Source organism: Exophiala spinifera, assembly GCF_000836115.1.
Source record: "Exophiala spinifera strain CBS 89968 unplaced genomic scaffold supercont1.6, whole genome shotgun sequence".
Lineage (NCBI taxonomy): Eukaryota > Fungi > Ascomycota > Eurotiomycetes > Chaetothyriales > Herpotrichiellaceae > Exophiala > Exophiala spinifera.
Window position 1 is genome coordinate 773068 of NW_015622518.1, and position 17702 is coordinate 790769.

The following is a 17702-nucleotide window of genomic DNA, read 5'->3' on the forward strand; positions in this document are numbered from 1 at the left end:
AAATCTTGTTATTCACAGCCGCCTTGAAGAAACACTCTCCGCAATTTAAGATGCGAGCAAGCGAAACGCAACTAGGTCATCACGTCGGCGAGTGTCAAGCTCTCCTCCGGGGCCTCCTACAGCTGTGTCTCAACCAGGCGTGCTTTCCATCGGGATCAATGGTTGAAAACCACAGAGCTCCTTCCTTCCTTGGTTGGCCGTCAAACAGGAATTATTCCCTGGCGATGCACCGTCATCGGTCATCAACGAGAGCGCCCAATCCTTAGCAATCGAGTTTTTTAGTTTCACTTTTTCTACTGTTGCCAATATCATTACCGGCGATGTCAAGGTCCTCCAGAGCTCAGAAACCTCAAGAGTCGACACAAAGATGGCTTACGGGTGCAGGCGAGGGTGGTTATCTCCTCCTGGTCAATGCGACGCCTTATACTTGGAGGAAAAAGTCGATCCATAGCGATCAATTGGCCGTTTGGCGCTTCCCACGGAAGATTAAACCTGGTACGAACCATTCCCTGCTATGTTCTACGCCAACTGACACTCCTCAGGCTCGACGGCCTCCGTGTACATCGAGTTCCAGCAACGCCCAGGGACGAAACGAACGAAAACGAACGGTTATTGCCTCTACAAGTTCAAAGATACTCGAAGCTCTGCCATACATATTGAAGCTGAAGACCATCCATCAAACATCACGGTCCGGTTGCAACATTTTGACACTCCGAATAATCCCGGTGGTAGCTACCTACCTCTTGGATGGCAACAGGATGGAATGGTTTACTTTGTCCTGTCGGGTCTTGAAGGTCAATATTCCTCTAGCAACCCTCCTCGTGATTGGATGCAGCGAAACCTCCCCAAATTGGGAGAAAGACCTCTTCACAAGATATGCATGCCTGGCACTCACGAAGCTGGGATGGGAATTCTCTCACGCTGCGAAGCACTTCCCAAAGACCTCATGGCGCGTTTCGCTCAAACGCAGTCGTTGAAAATCCTTGGGCAGCTTGAAATGGGCTCACGATACTTGGACATCCGACCGTGCATCTCTGGTGGTGAATTCTGGACCGGTCATTACGATGGAAGGCTGGGAGCACGAGGCCAAAAGGTATCTTCGCTCGTCAAAGACATCAACCAGTTCACTGCACAATGTGCCGAATTGATCATCTTGAACCTGTCTCGTGGACTAAACTTCGATAAAGAATGGCGTCACTTTACGCAATCAGAATGGAGCCGGCTCCTTGTGGAACTCTTGAAGTTGAATCACCGCTTCATCACTAGTGGGCCGGAGAAAGACAACCTTAGTCTCCTGCCACTGTCCATGTTCATTGGCGAAGGGATGGCTGCAGTAGTGGTGGTAGTTGATGATCCTGAATTCGGCAAGCTCAGCCGCTTTCATAACAAGGGATTTTATCTACCATCGCAGCTGGATATCTTTCATGAGTACTCTGACACTGATGACTGTGTGACAATGGTCCAGGATCAGGTACGGAAGATGCAGAACTTTATGCGCACAAGTGACAAGCGTTTGTTCTTAGTCTCTTGGACGCTGAGGCCAAATGCTCCGAATCTGACCCAAGAGGCTCTGAGGTCGCCCGACAAATTGCAGAGTCTGGATGTACTTGATGTTTGGAAACAAAACAACAAGTCGATCAGGGAGTTGGCGTACTCGGCCAACAAAGCGTTGTGGAAGGACCTACTGCCAAACACGAGCCGAGTTGTGTTCCCCAACATTGTGTACATTGACTTTATGGAGAGCAGGGAGTATGTTGCATTGGTCATGGCCATCAACGACAAGCTGTCGATAGAGCCATGACCTCGGGGCGTGAGTGAGAGTTGATAGGATGTGTAGGCAGAGACTGAGTATTTAATGAGACGTCAAACGATGAGAACGCATTGCACTGCATAAAAACTACGTCAATTTTTGATTATCGTTTTAATTTCATTGGTCTTTCATTGCAAATGGGTCAAGTACCCATGTAGGTATGATGAGTTGAATATCACGGACTTTGTGAGGACTCGTGGATGATGATGGTGATGTACAACGTAACCAATGTGAAAGATGGCATTGATTGCACCGATGGCACTGATGGCGAGCCCCTTTTTTGTGAGAAGACATGCATATGCTGTTTTGGCTACTGTCTGTTGCTCTCGACACTGTGTCGTGTCAAGAACGGAAAGATACAGGTTGCACAGGTTTTGTTCTCTCGACCCTGTATAGATGATCACGTCGACCGGCGGATGACCAGATTGCAAAGTGTGCTCTGCCGGGCACTGTGCGATCACGGACGACACAGGCGGTGCAGTGTATTATCTCTGTTTCTCTCGACGATACATCATCCATCATACATACCGACCATAAATGACGCACATTGCTTGTGTGTGTGTGTGTTTGTGTGAGTGATAGATCCAGTCACGAATGAATGGTCCATGATGGAGAGGAAGTGGTGGTGGTGGTGGTGTCAATTCAAAGCCGCCCTCTCCGTGGCATCGTGACGGTCCGGCAGCCCTCCGCCTGTGACGGTTTCGTGTTCGGAACCAGCGGTGGCCTCGACGTCGGATACGCCGCCGGCACCGTTTCTCCGTGCGTGGTTGTGGTTGTTGTTGTGGGCGGCGGCGGCGGCGGCTGCAGCACTCGCCCACCCTTCGTCACCCACATAGCTCGCCCTTCCTACACCGAGCCAGAAGGCACGGTCCCGACTCCGCGCGCCCCACGACCACCCGCTCCCGCCTCGGATGGGGAGGTGGTACCACCGAAACCCAAACCAGGCGGTGAAGATGCCGATCAGCGAGCCGGAGATGATGTCGAAGCCGTGGTGGCGGTAGTCGAACCACCGAGACACGCTGATGAACAGGGCCACGCCGACGGGCACAAAGGCGATGATGAGGAGGTAGATTGGCGGCGCGGCGGCTTCGTTGCGCGGAGGATGCGGTGGAAGACGCGATGACGACGACGACGACGACGACGACACTCCTGCCGTCCCTGCCGAGTGGAGGCTGTTGGATGAGTGTTCCTCCTCCGCTCCCGGCCCGGGCCCTGCCTCGTCTTCTCCTCTTGGTTTATGCGGTTGCTGTCGCTGGACCCGTGACGTCTGTCGGTGGTCGTACGGCGGGTAATAGTCCTCCTCCTCGTCAAAGGTCGATATGAAGCGTCTGCTGCCACCGTCGGTTTGGCTTGTGGCGGGCGGGAGGAAGGGGATCTGAACGGCGAATTTGGCGCAGATGAAGAAAGTCAGGTACAGCATGCCGGCCCAGCTGAAGCTCGAGTGGCCAGAGGGCCAACTTGCAAAGGCGTTGCGCATCTGAGACTTGTCCGTGTTGCGACAGATGTGCCACGTCACGACGATGGGCGTCGCCGAGTCGAGCGACGAGCCGAGCCCGCCGACCTGGTGCCGGCGTATAGACTCTGGCGACGTGTCCGGGTCGCACACCGAGAGCATGAACGGGCGAGGCTTACCGGAGAGATCCTTGAGGCCTTCCGTGATGAGAAACGCCGAGGCCAGCGCCAGTCCCAGACCCATCCACGCCGTGTTCCATTCCCAGATCTTGCGCCGCCATATCAAAGCCCTCGGGGTTCTTCGAGATGCCGTCGGCCCCGGGATGAAGAGGAGCGAAATGGCGGCGGTGATGACGCCCGGCGCGACGAGCACCACGACTATGAGCACGCCGACCGAGACGGTGTCTTCGTGGTACGGGTAGGATATCGAAGGGTCTTGAAGAGAAAAGTCGTGTCGGGCGCCGTGGATCTTTGAGAATCCGCCTCCTAAGCCTGCGATGCCACTGAAACAGGGGATGATCAGTCGGGAGAAAATCGAGGTGGGAGGGGGAGATATTTACAGTATGAGGATCCAGTCGAAAAGGTATGAGGCGAGAAGTCGTTTGGACAGTCGTCGGGCGCCTCCAGCGAGACTGTTGATGGTTTTGGCGGTTGCGACCATTTTGTCGACACTTTGGAAGAAGGACGGATATTGGTTCGTTTAATGCCTGGCTGAATTGGGGAAGCGAGCACGCGACACACATACACAGTGCGAGATGAGAAGAGCAAGGGGAGGAGGGAAATTTGAGAGTCACAGCATTGTTGGTTCTTGTTCTGAGCGAGAAGAAGACACAGAGGGAGAGAGAAGATGATCGAGGACGAAGCAGAGGAAGCGCAAATGGATCAAAGCTTCTTCTGCTTTTTCTGAGGAGGCTCCGGATCCTTTGTTGTCGAAATGCGGGATGATGGATCTTTGATGACACAGAAATAAGTCCTCGTAGGCGTCATCCATGCCACTTGGAACCAAGTTCTGACACAGCCCAAGCTCGGAACAATATGCACCTCCAGCAGCCTATAGGTTTGGGTCTGGGGGTCGCCAATGGGTCGTGGTTAGCTTCCTCGTAAGCCGCCAATGCTTCACCAAGAGTGACATATCGTTCCACTTCAGAAAACGAGGCTGTGCTCTAGTACCGCAATAGGCGACATGATGCGTGTCACTTTGCAACCCGACAGGTATATGCCGCACCTGTATTTAGTGAGGTACGAGTAGGTCGATACCGCCATCCAGCAGAAACACCGCTGTGGACACCAGTGTGCAGGTTGCAGGAAGTAGGAATACACATGCTTGACTGCCCAACTTCATACACACCTACCTGAGGTAAGGTACCTATGCACTGCACTGTCTTCACTCGATGTACGAGTACACTGCGCACAAACACACCCAACCCCATCACGAAATCTACTTGCCGTCTAGATCGGCGTAAAAATCCCACCCAAACCGCTGCGAGGGATCGTTAAAGCGCAGCTTCTTGTCCAGCGCATCGATCTTCTTGACGTCTTCGGCATCCAGCTTGAAGTCAGCCTCAAAGTTGGCCTGGATGCGTGCAGGAGTCTTGGACTTGGGAATCACACTGTGGCCCTTTGCGATGCCCCATGCCAGCGCCACCTGCGCGCCATTCTTGCCGTACTTCCTTCCGATATCCGACAGGACGTGGTCGTCGATCAGTTTCCCGATGTTCCGGCCCTTGTCGTAGATGGGGTTGGCGTTGCCGAAAGGCGAGTACTGCGTGATGTGGATGCCCTTGGCCTTGTGGAAGGCCACAAAGTCGGGCTGCTGTAGGTACGGGTGCAGCTCCACCTGGTGAGCTGCGGGCACGATGGACGTCTCGCCGAGCAGTCGTTCCAGCTCGGCCTGTGAAAAGTTGCTGATGCCTATCGCCTTGCACTTGCCGCTCTTGACGAGCTTCTCCATCGCTTTGTACGTGTCCACGTAGTCGGTGTCGCCGGTCACGATCTGCCCGTCCTGTTGGGGCATGAGCTTGTCCCCCCGGGCGAACGGGCTCGGCCAGTGCATGAGGTACAGGTCGAGGTAGTCGGTCTGGAGGTCTTTGAGGGATGCGTTGCATGCGACCTCCACGTCGTCCGGGTGATGGGAATTGTTCCAGAGCTTTGTGGTGATGAAGATGTCGCTTCTGGGAACTCCACTTTTCAAAATCCCTCTGGCCACGCCAGGTTCGGTGCCGTATCTTGAAGAATCGCCTCAGAGTTAGAATGAAGGAATCTCTCAAGAGAGGCGCACGCTCGCGAGACCGCGCTTACATTCTTGCTGTGTCAATGTGTCTGTAGCCCGCTTTCAGAGCTTCATATACCGCGTCCTCTTGGGCCTCTTTGTCCTGTTGTGGGCGCGCATCAGTCAAGACTCTCTCCGATCGCTGGGTACGGTAGAAGCTTCGTTACCTGCCATGTGCCAAACCCGATTGCTGGAATCTCATCGCCCGTGTTGAGCTGGAATTTGGTCTTGTTGTACCCGGCCATTGTTCTCGTCTGTCCTGAGAGCTGGCGAGATAACTGCGACATCCGCGATGAAGCTCGGATCTGGACGCGGGACAACATGTTGGGGCGGCTATCGTACAAATACGAGATAATTGACTTTGTTGACCTCTAGATATGAGAATCGGTCTCGAAGAACCTTCTTCGCCTGAGACTGATCTATGGAGTTTCCATACGCCGATTCATCATTTGTGCAGATGGTCGGATGCTGATGTCAGTGACGCCCATTCCGAGGTTTTGCCTTCTACGCCGTACGATACCTGGATTTCTTTTCCGATAGGCTCTGAACCAAAACCCAGACACTTTTGCCATGGATTTGCATTTCGACAGCGACGACTATGAGATGAGGGATCTTGCAAAGCTTGAGAAGCCACACGTTATGATCTCTGAGAGCTAGCTGCAACCGAGGTTCGAGCATGGCCGTCTTCGGAAACCAACTACAGCCAAGTACACGCCCTTCGCCTCCCTGCCACAACCGCCCTCGAATACCCTCTCTGATGGCGCACTCACCACTGACTAGTTCTTCAAGACAAACTCTTTGTGCAGACATCGAGTTGCAATGACCAATCCCTTGATTTCGCAAGCATTCCTTGCAGGGCGAGGCCTGTTCTGCTCGTGCCATTCCATTATTTCTTACATTCTTTGTACGTTGTCCGGGGAAAGGCCTGGACAACTGCTGTTTGCATCGTGTCACACGCCTCTGGTCGGATAAAGAGACACCCTAGGTGAATAAATGACCCATTTCCAGGGGGTGGTGGTGGTAATCACTAGTCGTCTTCTCTTCGCACTTTGAGCCATCTCTTTCTCACGTTGACCGGCATGGTTGATCACCACACCGAGGATACACCACGTCAGATTTCAAGGTTTTCCACATCAACCTCGCTCAGAATGTCTCAGGCGGCACACGGCACGGACATTGTTCCCATGCCTCGGTGGTCAACCGCCGTGGGTTGCGCTCGAGTCGCTCTCGCTGTTGTTGTGCTCGCCTTGACTGCCGCCGCCACTTCGATCTGGGGAAGCTATGATGCATTTGGGGTCACCCTGTTTACAGTAAGTCTTCCATCAAGATTATGAGGTTGTTTGGGTTGGGCCAAGGCTGACCACGGGCAAGGCATCGGCAAGTCTGATCATCTTCGTATACTACTTCATCGCCCTCTCACGCCAACCAAATCTGTACAACCGCTGGGCAGTCCTGGGTCTCGAGATATTCGGAGTGATATTCTGGTTGACAAGTTTTGCCTTGATGGCGCAATGGACCAGTGTATACAATGGGTGGTGGTACGGTAACGGCAACAGCTACGGCTTTTGGGATGCCCCATACCGCCCTGAGGATGTTGGGTTTGCGAAGCGCACAGTTGTCAAGAGAAGTGTCAACAAGTACCACGCGGGAGTTGCCCTGGCCGGCACAGCTGCAGGCCTCGGAGCGGTTGAATTGTGAGTTACGAGTTTGGTGTGTCTTGAGAGAGAGAGCTGCCCTGATGCATTCTCTGTCGCAGTGTTCTCTATACCCTTACCCTGACGGTTTTCGGAATGTCGCTGCACCAACAGCGCATGAGTGCCACGCCCACAAATGCTCCTGCTGTGTCGGTGACGGATACGTCGCCAGATGTTGAGGCTGGCACACGCGACAAGACTCCAGAACCCGATACCGCGGCCAAGACAGACGATGAGCCTGCCACGGTCTAGAGTCTTCCGAAGTGGATCAGGGGCGTGAGTGTGTCGAAGGATTGACCTGATGATGGAAGAACTGATCAGGCCAACGGAGAGCGAGCTGTGTTTTGCTGGAGGGAAATGGCAGGAGAAGGACGGAGGAGAAGATCGGAGTGCCAAGGCTGCTTACCATCTCAACCTGGATTTTCCAAGTGACACCTGCATTTGCTTTAGCAACGTCGATTTGCTCCATCTTCTCTCAGCGGCCTCGGGCTTGATTTGCTGGACAAATGTCCCTTTGATGCCTTTCTGTCCGCGCAGGCTCTGACCGGGCTGATGCTAACATGGCTTTTCTCCGCAGATTTATTAATGTGCATTAGTTAAATCCAGCTCCTCCGGACATCTCGTCCAGTCATGTTACTCATCCCATCATCGTCTGGCAAAGATACAGCGAGCGTATTGCTTCTCTGCCGCTGACACACTTTGATTAAAGGTTACTCTGCATATACATATTTTCCTCGTCCGCTGGTGCTTCGGAACATGAACATCTACCGTGCTCTCAGCTTCCCTACCTTCCCTTGAACGTGCATCACATCTTCCCAACCCCCAATCATGGCACTCCCACCGCCGAAACGTGGCTCCCAGCAGCCAGTGAGCCAGGACGAGCAGGAGGTTGTCGCAACATCGTCCTCGGACAGACCCTCAAATGAGAGCAGCACCGTGGGCCTGCCCATAGCCGAAAAGGTGCGGACGGAACCAGACACAGAGGAATCCATGGACGTCCGCATCGAGCGTCTGGGTCGCGAACGGCCCCCAACCTTCAAAACCATCTGGTCTGAACTCGGCTTCGTCTTTTCGATCTTGATGTCCCAAATCCTGACAGAGTACTTCGTTTCAGGGTTCAACATCATCCTGCCCACGCTCATCGAGGAGCTCGACATCCCGCAATCGTCCAGCGTCTGGCCGGCGACGGCATTCTCACTCGTCATCGCCGCCACACTGCTGGTCTTTGGCCGATTAGGCGACATCTATGGCGGATACCCGGTATACCTGGGTGGCCTCGCCTGGCTCGTGGTCTGGAGTATCGTGTGCGGATTCTCCACGAACGCACTGATGATGGACCTTTGTCGGGCACTGCAAGGGTTGGGCCCAGCAGCGTTCCTCCCGACGGGTGTCATGTTGATGGGCACCGTCTACCGGCCAGGCCCGCGCAAGAACCTCGTCTTTGCCCTGTACGGGACCTTCGCGGTCCTCGGGTTCTACTTTGGCATCTTCTGCTCCGGGATCATAGGCCAGTTCATCCGCTGGGGCTGGTACTTTTGGGTCGGGGCGCTGCTGGCGCTGGTGGTGTTCGTCACGTCGGCAATCTTCATCCCCAACGACGCAAAGGAGCGGCGCAAGAACGGCATCATCATGGACTGGCTTGGGTCCGTGGCTATTGTCTCGGGAATCGTGCTGGTCGTGTTTGCGATTACTGAGTCTGCGCACGCCCCGCACGGCTGGCGCACGCCCTACATCCCCACGCTCTTCTGCATCGGGTGCGTCGTGCTCGTCGTCGCGGCCTACATCGAGGGCTGGGTCGCCGAGATGCCGCTGCTGCCGGCTGACGTCTTCACAACGCCGTGCATGACAGAGCTCACCATCGCCCTGCTCCTGCTGTACGGCAACTGCGGCGTCTACCTGCTCTACGGCACGCAGTACTTTCAGAACATCATGGGCGCGACGCCCCTGCAGGTGGTGGCGTGGTTCACACCCACGGCGGTCGGTGGCATCCTCCTCAACGTTCTCCAGGGCTACTTCCTGCATCTGGTCCCGGGCAGGGTTTTGCTGATTGTATCTGGTGTGTCGGCCGTCGTTGCGCCGCTCCTGCTCGCCCTCGTGCCCGAAGGCGGGAGCTACTGGGCGTGGATCTTCACGTCCAACATTCTGATCACCATGAGCATCGACCTCTCGTACACGCTGATCTGCGTCTTCGTCACCACCCAGCTGCCGTCTGCACGCCAGGGTCTGGCGGGCGGCCTGATCAACAGCGTGATGCAACTGGGCATGGCCGTCGTTCTCGGCTTCAGCGACATCATCCAGTCGTACACGGTCGACGGCGCGGGCCTGAGACAGAGCTACAAAAACACCTTTTGGCTTGCCGTCGCCACGGGCGCCGCTAGTCTCGTCATTATGACCATTTGGGGGAGAGTCGGGAAGGCGACGAGCGATCTGACCGCCGACGAAAAGCTGGAGTTGCAACGGGAAGCCACGAGGTTATCATCATCTGTGGGGGTTGATGAGATTTCAAAATAAGATCATCCACATCTTTGTTTGAATCGGCGCTACTTGAATACATCGAAACCCTTCCGACCAAGTAGTGCTTCTTATCATCAGCGACCGGCGTTTTTTGGTGTGAATTCTTTTGGTAAGAGGTTCGGACATTGTTAGACGAGATTAAGATACATAGCATGGCATATCATAGCATGGTTCAAGAAGATGACATTTCAAATAAATAGACAATTCTCGATATGCATACCAAATCTACCTATGTACCAAGGTAGGTAGGTAGGTAGGGAGGTAGGTAGGTTTCCATGTACAGTACATCTACCTTGGGTACATACAGACACCATATTGATCATATACATATATATGGTACCTTTTTCAGTGGAGTACGGTAGCGTGTCGATTTGGTTCCCGGGTATTATATGAGAAAGGACGAACAATACTTTTTCTCGTCCCGTCGGTTGAGAATCTCAGTCGAACTCATGTATTGTCGTATGGAGCATCGAAGGATCGTAGTATGTACCTGTAAGGTCCCAAAAAGGTTGGATAAAGATCGCCATATACTTTTTTTTTCTTCACACCGTCTTATCTTATCGTCTATCTACAATATCAGTCTCGCATCCATTGTAAATTGTATTGTATGTACTACTACTCCCAGTAATAAAAAAAGGTGCCCGATACTGTAACGCCTAGTCAAATCTCTTACTCCCGTACGGAGTACCTCCCACAGTCTATAGTTAGCTACCTCGGCTCAACGATGATGACGGGGGAGTCTTTGAGATAACCAGACTTTATTCTCTCTAGCTCGACCCTTTGAGAGATTGTACTTGTAGGAATCATGCCAGCGGGGCCTGGCCTTGGTGGGTGGCCGGGAAACTCGTACAGTATCGTATTTTTTTTATCACGTCCTCGTGGGACTGTTTCGTTTAGCGGATATCAGCGTATTTAATTTTTTTTTCTTCTTTCTCGGTTTTTCATCTCCGACTCTCGGTTCCGATCAGTAACTAACTAGTACGGTAGGTACAGACGTCTCACGGCACTGTTGCCCGCCGTAATATGCAAGGTACTGTACTTGCAATACTACTGCATAGCACCTCTTATCAGTGCGCGCTTCAGCCTCGCCAGCCAACGCCTCACGCCCCCCGCTACCATGGGTCACGAACAAACGACCCATATCGCGACGGAGTATGTGTACTCGTTATCGCACCGCGTAACTCGGACACGACTCACGGGTAAGGTACTTATCATTGATTTGTACTTGTTACGAGTCAATCCAATTGTATGGGACCAACGGTGGCGGTGGCTCCGGCTCTGGGTCTGGCTCCCGAGTCCCTGACGCTTTTCTTCACATGCTCTCTGTAAAGTGCCTACACGAGTACTTGACTGGTATGAAACCGGGTCCCATCTATCTTCCTCGTCTTTCCGATCCCTTGTTTTTTTCTTTTCCGAGAACGAGTATAACTTGTGATCTCTCGACCCACACATGGATGTGAATCCACCACCAAAAAGGCACGGGGCGTTCAATCCGACGGCCGGCGTTCAACGCATGGTTGTTTTTTTTTTCTTTCTAATAAATCTGTCTTTCGCCGTGGTCGCCAGGCATGCAGTATCTATCTAGTTAGTAGACAGGACAGAACATGTTTACCGAGGCTGTTTTGTCATGTTTGTTTTGTTTTTTTTGGTTCCCCTGTCGGCCATGGTCATCGTCATCATACTGAGAGTAGTCATGTTCCCGTTAGTTGATACCTGACTGATTCCTGCGCCATGTGCATACAGTACCTATCTCTGATGTAATGGGTGCTTTGCTTTATCGGTTCTCGTGCTTATGCTCATGCTCAAAGCTCATACCCGTCTCGCACGTGTCTTGCAAGGGTCTTCTCTGCTGCGACTACCTCTCTTCCTCTCCTCTTCTCTTCTCGGTACTTTAACCGATCTTTTGCCTCTTTCTCTTCATCCTTGATTCTTCTTTCCTCCTCGACTTCTCTCCCTGCTTTTTGTGTCCGGCGTTGCGCAAAATAGACTCCTAGACGCGTAGACTAGACCCTTTTCTGCTTTTCTTTGTTTCTTTCCAGTCCTGTATCCCATTGTCCACCGTTGTGTGCTGCTGGCCTTCCGCTCCAATTGCCACCTGCCAACGTCATTCCGAGTCTCCGCCGACCTTTTCACGATTTGCCTCGCCTTCCATTCCATCGCTTCAAAGATACACTCCTCTCGCAGAGTTAACCTTCCAAGAATGTCCAGCTTTTCCGAATCCAAACCCTCATCACAACACAACAAGACAAACTCGCCGCCTTCAGCGGATCGCCTCGCTCCCGTAAAAGAAGCCGTAAAAGCTCTTCTCCATCAACCCGACTACGATGACGGTAGCGCAGGGCCGGTCTTGGTCCGCTTGGCCTGGCATTCGGCGGGCACGTATTGTGTAGAAACAAACACGGGAGGGAGTAATGGCGCCGGCATGCGCTACGAGGCCGAAGGCGGCGATCCAGCCAACGCAGGTCTCCAGTATGCGCGGGCTTTCCTCGAGCCCATCAAGGCATCGTTCCCCTGGATCACCTACGCCGACTTGTGGACGCTGGCTGCTGTCGTTGCGATACGTGAGATGGGTGGACCCGAGATATCCTGGCAGGGTGGGCGGACCGATTTCACCGACGACTCTCGAGTGCCGCCGCGTGGGCGCTTACCGGACGGGAGCAAAGGCGCCGACCACCTTCGTTGGATCTTCTACCGTATGGGCTTCGACGACAGAGAGATCGTGGCTCTCAGCGGAGCCCATAACCTAGGAAGATGCCATAGCGGGCGGTCTGGTTTCGAGGGCAAATGGGTCAACAACCCGACTCGCTTCTCGAATACGTACTTCAAGCTGTTGCAGACGCATGAATGGAAGAAGAAGAAACTGGAGAATGGGTTGGAGCAGTTCGTCTACGTAGACGAGGACCTTGATCCAGAGGAAGCCGAGGAGGAGACCTTGATGATGCTGCCGACCGACATGGCTCTGCTGGAAGATCCCAGCTTCAGGGTGTGGGTCGACAAGTACGCCGCTGACAAGGACTTGTTCTTTCGAGATTTTGCGGCCGTGTTCGCGAAGTTGATGGAGTTGGGAATTCGGCGCGACGCCCAAGGCAATGTCATTAACCAAGAGAATATCGAGGATGGGTATAGAAGTGCGCCCAAGAAGAGTGATTCACCGGGTGTACCTGCACGAGACCAGGACGCGGGACAAATTGCGCACGAGGCTGGTCAACTGAAGAAGGAACTTGAGCAAGCAAGAGGCCGCGCCGTGGTTAAGTCGAAGCTGTGATGGGCTGGCTTGCTTGATAGCGCTCCAGTCGAGCACCACTGTCTTCATCACAGCCCTCCGAATGGGACTATGACTTTGTTCTCTTGCTTGAGAAGGCGTTCAAGGAATGGGCATGTTTGCTGATAGATGCTGATGCCCCAAATAGACCAAGGCGTTGCGTAGTTAGATTTCAGTCGACTCCTCCTGTTTCACGTTTATCAAGTGTGTTGTCCTGACTCAGTCCCCAATGTCGATGTCTGGTGCTATATTGGCGACTTGGGCACTAGGTATCTCTTCCCTGTCCAGTATATCAGGGTTCTTCTTGAATTCCTCGCTGTCCAATACTGGTATGATTTTCCTCACGTCCCTTTCGATGACGGTGACCCCTTTCGGCATTTGGGAGAGGCTCGATTTATCCACCTTCAGGCACCGCGCAAGATAGCGCAACATGGCGCCGATGACCTTGATCTTTTCCTCTTCAGTCCCGTTCAAGGTGCGGCTGGCAGCCCTTGTCAGCATCGCCGGAATATAGGTTGCCTGTACAGCTGGTGACTCGATGGTGCCATCTACATTGAGACCGGAGATCAGCATTTGTCTCGTATCTTCTGATATCCGTTCGGTAAACGATTCAAAGTACATCTCGGCGTCTCGTACGTTGGAGGTGTTCGCTAGGCAGAACAGTCGCATCACCGCGCGATCCCGATTGTCCTTGACGTCGAAGACACGTTGATACCCCAGTCGATGCAAAAGTTCGGCCTTCCGGATGAGGACGATATCGTACGCATCTCGGAAGCTTGTGTCTCCAGCGATGATGGCACCCGCCACGTCATAAACGGTACGGTATGATTCAAAGACTGGCTCGACCATTTTCTTCGCGCAGGTCCAGTCCTCGTGACCAGAAGCACCGGCAAGATCAAGGACTTGTTCCATGTACCGGAGCTCAAAAGCGCGATCATGGTCACGCATCTCTGCAAGCCCTGTGAGGGATGCCGGGGCATTTTCCGCTTGGGCAAGTTGACCAAAATTGAAGCTCGACCCGAGCTTGATGCCCAAAAGAACGTCCTGTTTGTAATTCTCGGCGAGCCGATCCAGAGCTTCGATCATCCCGGCCTCGACTGCTCGATAGAGAATCATGTCGTGATTGACGTTTGAGACATCAAGGCCTTCCTTGGCCGCGTATTCGGTTGCCAGATTGGGATCTTTACCAAGATCGTTGATGACCATACAAGTGATCAAAGTATAGATTTCTTCTGCTGATTTCAGACCAGTGATGTAAATCTGCCTCAGCCAATTGAAAGATTCGCGGGCGAGCCTCACTGGTGAAGGTTGCGTGCCAACGAATGCGCCATACTCGTCGTTCCACAGCCAACGCAATGCCAGTATACCTAGCAAGGTCCGATTAACTTCTGGGTAGTCATGTCCGTAGAGGGTTTCAGAAATGGATGGACCATCAGGGCTTGGGGCATCTGAATCTCGTACAAAGGTCGCACGGTGTAGCCGTTGCAGCTCAAGCGGGAACTCTGCTTTGATCAGAGAAAGAAGTTCCCGATCTGAGACAGTCCAGAAAGAGCTGTCATCGATGACATCTTTCAGACCGCGTTGTCGAGAAGTGGCCCGTTCAGGCGTTTGGTCAGACATTGCAAATGAGTGTTTGATTCAGGATATACACGAGTTTGTCAAGTGTCTAGAGATTCTGTTGATAGATATGCTCCTGTATTAGTCTGGCGAAGAAATCCGCATATTGCGAGTAAGCTTGTTATATAAGACCGCCGTAGTCGTTCGAGTATAGCCTGGTTGTTCTCATCACCCGCTCCCCAGTCCTCCTATGGCTTGGTTTGTGGCGGTAGTCACGAAGCGATTGTGCTTTGCACGTTTGACACCGCGAGGTGAAGGATCGAGTTGAAGTTGCTCAACTCGGCCGCAGTCAAGGCAGACTGTGGATTTTGTCATGCGGCAATATAGGCTTCAGAAGGAATCTCATATTGTTGCTGACTCTGCCGGATTGCGCAAGCGAACGTGGGCAGCGGCGACGGAATGTCTAGGGAGGCCCGATACGTAGACGAGTTTCATTGTAGCCTGGGACTTTGGTACAAAGGGAGGATTTTGGGCGGATTTATTCCGGGTGCTCGATTGGACCGATTGACTGGACGCATTGGGGCGAAAGTACCAACTGCGCCCAAAGCAAGCATCGTTTACGAGGGCTGAATGTGGAAGCACCGAGGGCAGCAGTAGTTGTAAGTCAGATGACATGTAAGTCTCATACGGAACAATAGATGTCAGTGGTACATGTAAAGGCCATGTTGGTGGCAAAAGCCCGAGGCCATCGCATTATCAGAGAACAACAACGCCGTGGTCTGCATCTCCAGCTTCATTCAAGCACATAGTCAATGTTTACCGACTCTAAAACATAGTACACAATGCTAGACATCTCTACCAATGTCGTACTGTAACCAGGACCCGTTTATTCTCGCCCTTGTCATCCTCGACTCCTCCATTAAAATCCAATCCCATTTTCATAAGCATATCCCACACATTCTTTCTCTTGAGGCCTTCGCGTACTGGGATTTTTTCCAACGCGTCATGACCGGAGAAGTACTTGACGAAGACTGACCAATATCGCCGGATGTTAGCTGTCTCCAGCTCATTCTCTGACATGGGCGATGCCGATAAATCTGTTCTGGAAGCATTCAGAGATGATGCCAGTGTCGACGCGACATAGTCAAGCCAACGGGACTCTTGCGGAGATGCACGTTGGGGAGAGAGCACCAGGCTGGCCTGTTTTGGGTTGTGTTTGAATTGCTGGCCACGCGTACTGGTGTGATCAGTCGAAATTGAATTCCTCCCATCACTTGACGGACGACGGGCCAGACTGGGTCGCTGTCTGAAGGTGGATATCATGCTGCTGGCAACAGTGGCTGGTGTACCGCTGCCAAAGCTTTTGGATACCTCGGTAGATTCCCGCAACTCCTTGTCCGCAGGTGTCCTAGACCCCTTCTCCTCACGTTCCTGCTCTCTGACTGCTTTCTTCACGTCCGGATCAATGCGCACAAAAGCAAACGTCCGGAGTTGAGTAACCCAGCCCTCGCGCATCAACCATTCTAGAACGCGATAGTACTCTTCTTTGTGGTCGCTACTGGGGATCAGGGCGCCATATGGTGCAGGGGTTCCACTCAACACACTGAGCATCTTTGGCAACGAAGGCATCATCGGAAATGTCGCCTCGTATGTCTTGGAGGCCGCTACTAGCTTGTGCATGTTCGCGTTTGGTGATACAATATAGGTATCTCGCTGGTGCAGTGGAGGAATGGCAATGGCCCTTCGCCAGTAGACAAGGTGACGCGCGAGGTGCTGAATATCAGGCAGATTGATGCCGGAGAGAGTGGAAATCTTGTAAAAGGACTTTGTCGGCTTTGCTTTACTTATGAAGTTGGTCAATGGCATGGCCAATGGACCTCCGGCGGCCTGAATGTCTTTGATAATCTTTTGCGGGCTAGCCTTGAGGAGAAGCGTGAAGTTTTTAGACAGCTGTAATGCCCCAGAACTTGACGCCGTGTCCATGTCGGCCTCCGTTGAAGCAGGGTCTGTGGCGGTCGTGAGCCACAGCCCCGGTTCCAGAGGAGGCTCAGAGAGTGAAGGTAAGTACGAGGTCGACGTGACAGGAGGGATCTGAAGAGAGACGGACAGCTTGGAGCTAAGCGTGATTGCAGCAATTTTGGAGGCAGAGATGTTGTCAAACACTTTGGCAATAGCCGCTGCCAGAGATGATCTTCTCATCATCTCGGTGTATAGAGTGCGAGTCGACGATTGCTGGTGGATGTGTGTGGACTTGATGGACTGCAACAGCTCTGCCTGCTCCCATACATAGTTGCGATGGGATTGTTCCCATTTTAGAACCTTGGACAGTTTCTTGACCACATGGTCATACATGTCCTTGACCCGCAAGACATGCTCCAAGGGAGACGGGTCCATCACAAACACCAGGTGAAACATGGTAAGCTGTGTTTTTGTCGACTCGGGTACACTCTGTGTCTTCCCGTGACGGATGTGTCCCTTGGACGGGCTTTCCGGACGGTTGTCCCCTTCGTCTATGCCGCTGTCACTTACCGCAGTGTCCGAAGAATTTTGTGCTTCCTCGTCCAGAACCGACCTCTGCTTCCTGCGACGGGGCTTGCGCCAGTATCCCTCTTCACGCGCATAAACCGGCCTGCCCAGGAAGGTCAAGTCATTGATGCTAAGCTCGAATCTGCGTTTGTGCCAGGCTCGTCCTGGGGTCAAGAGGCTCACCAGGCCATCCTCGCCCAGTCCGAGGAGTGGCTCCCAGGGAGGTTTCCAGCCCTCGCTGTCTACAGACCCTCTCTTCATCTGCACGCCTTCTTCATCGTCGCCATCGTTCGACTTCTGCGATCGACTGTCAGGATGTGCATCTGCGGTCTCGTTGATGCGCTTTGTGAACAGCTCAAAGTCATCGTCGGAGGAAGACTCTTCAGAGTCGCTGCTGGAGCTGTCTCCCTCCTCATCTTCCGCCAAAGATATTGCTTCAGCTGTGCGTGCCGCGGCTAAAGGGTCGGGAGGATAGTGGAAGACGAGCTGGGCGTTGGAGCCAGTGCGACCCTGCGCAACAAGAAGAATGGCGAGCAAGGCAGGGTTTCGAGACGTGGTTGCAGTCGACATATGACTGTAGCCGTTTCAGAGGCCCATTTAACGCGTGAATCCACGCGT

At 53.1% G+C, this 17702-nt stretch overlaps 8 protein-coding genes across 8 annotated transcripts; 4 read left to right on the top strand and 4 right to left on the bottom strand.

Moving 5' to 3' along the window:
• Positions 1-320: 320 nt before the first annotated feature.
• Positions 321-1801, top strand: PV08_08198 (uncharacterized protein; the record flags this gene model as incomplete). The annotated part of the gene is made up of 2 exons (XM_016382524.1): positions 321-495; positions 543-1801. 2 exons carry the CDS (start codon positions 321-323, stop codon positions 1799-1801), a joined length of 1434 nt encoding a protein of 477 aa, XP_016233227.1.
• A 646-nt stretch (positions 1802-2447) lies between these two features.
• Positions 2448-3923, bottom strand: PV08_08199 (uncharacterized protein; the record flags this gene model as incomplete). Its single annotated transcript, XM_016382525.1, has 2 exons — positions 2448-3765; positions 3823-3923. 2 exons carry the CDS (start codon positions 3921-3923, stop codon positions 2448-2450), a joined length of 1419 nt encoding a protein of 472 aa, XP_016233228.1.
• Positions 3924-4700: 777 nt separating this feature from the next.
• Positions 4701-5854, bottom strand: PV08_08200 (uncharacterized protein; the record flags this gene model as incomplete). The annotated part of the gene is made up of 3 exons (XM_016382526.1): positions 4701-5487; positions 5561-5634; positions 5699-5854. The coding sequence occupies 3 exons, from the start codon at positions 5852-5854 to the stop codon at positions 4701-4703; spliced, it is 1017 nt and encodes a 338-aa protein (XP_016233229.1).
• An 825-nt stretch (positions 5855-6679) lies between these two features.
• PV08_08201 (uncharacterized protein) lies at positions 6680-7477 on the top strand (the record flags this gene model as incomplete). Its single annotated transcript, XM_016382527.1, has 3 exons — positions 6680-6841; positions 6903-7225; positions 7288-7477. The coding sequence occupies 3 exons, from the start codon at positions 6680-6682 to the stop codon at positions 7475-7477; spliced, it is 675 nt and encodes a 224-aa protein (XP_016233230.1).
• A 576-nt stretch (positions 7478-8053) lies between these two features.
• Positions 8054-9736, top strand: PV08_08202 (uncharacterized protein; the record flags this gene model as incomplete). The annotated part of the gene is made up of 1 exon (XM_016382528.1): positions 8054-9736. One exon carries the CDS (start codon positions 8054-8056, stop codon positions 9734-9736), a length of 1683 nt encoding a protein of 560 aa, XP_016233231.1.
• Positions 9737-11939: 2203 nt separating this feature from the next.
• PV08_08203 (uncharacterized protein) lies at positions 11940-13004 on the top strand (the record flags this gene model as incomplete). Its single annotated transcript, XM_016382529.1, has 1 exon — positions 11940-13004. The coding sequence occupies one exon, from the start codon at positions 11940-11942 to the stop codon at positions 13002-13004; it is 1065 nt and encodes a 354-aa protein (XP_016233232.1).
• Positions 13005-13220: 216 nt separating this feature from the next.
• On the bottom strand, positions 13221-14621 carry PV08_08204 (uncharacterized protein; the record flags this gene model as incomplete). The annotated part of the gene is made up of 1 exon (XM_016382530.1): positions 13221-14621. The coding sequence occupies one exon, from the start codon at positions 14619-14621 to the stop codon at positions 13221-13223; it is 1401 nt and encodes a 466-aa protein (XP_016233233.1).
• A 792-nt stretch (positions 14622-15413) lies between these two features.
• PV08_08205 (uncharacterized protein) lies at positions 15414-17654 on the bottom strand (the record flags this gene model as incomplete). Its single annotated transcript, XM_016382531.1, has 1 exon — positions 15414-17654. The coding sequence occupies one exon, from the start codon at positions 17652-17654 to the stop codon at positions 15414-15416; it is 2241 nt and encodes a 746-aa protein (XP_016233234.1).
• Positions 17655-17702: the final 48 nt, after the last annotated feature.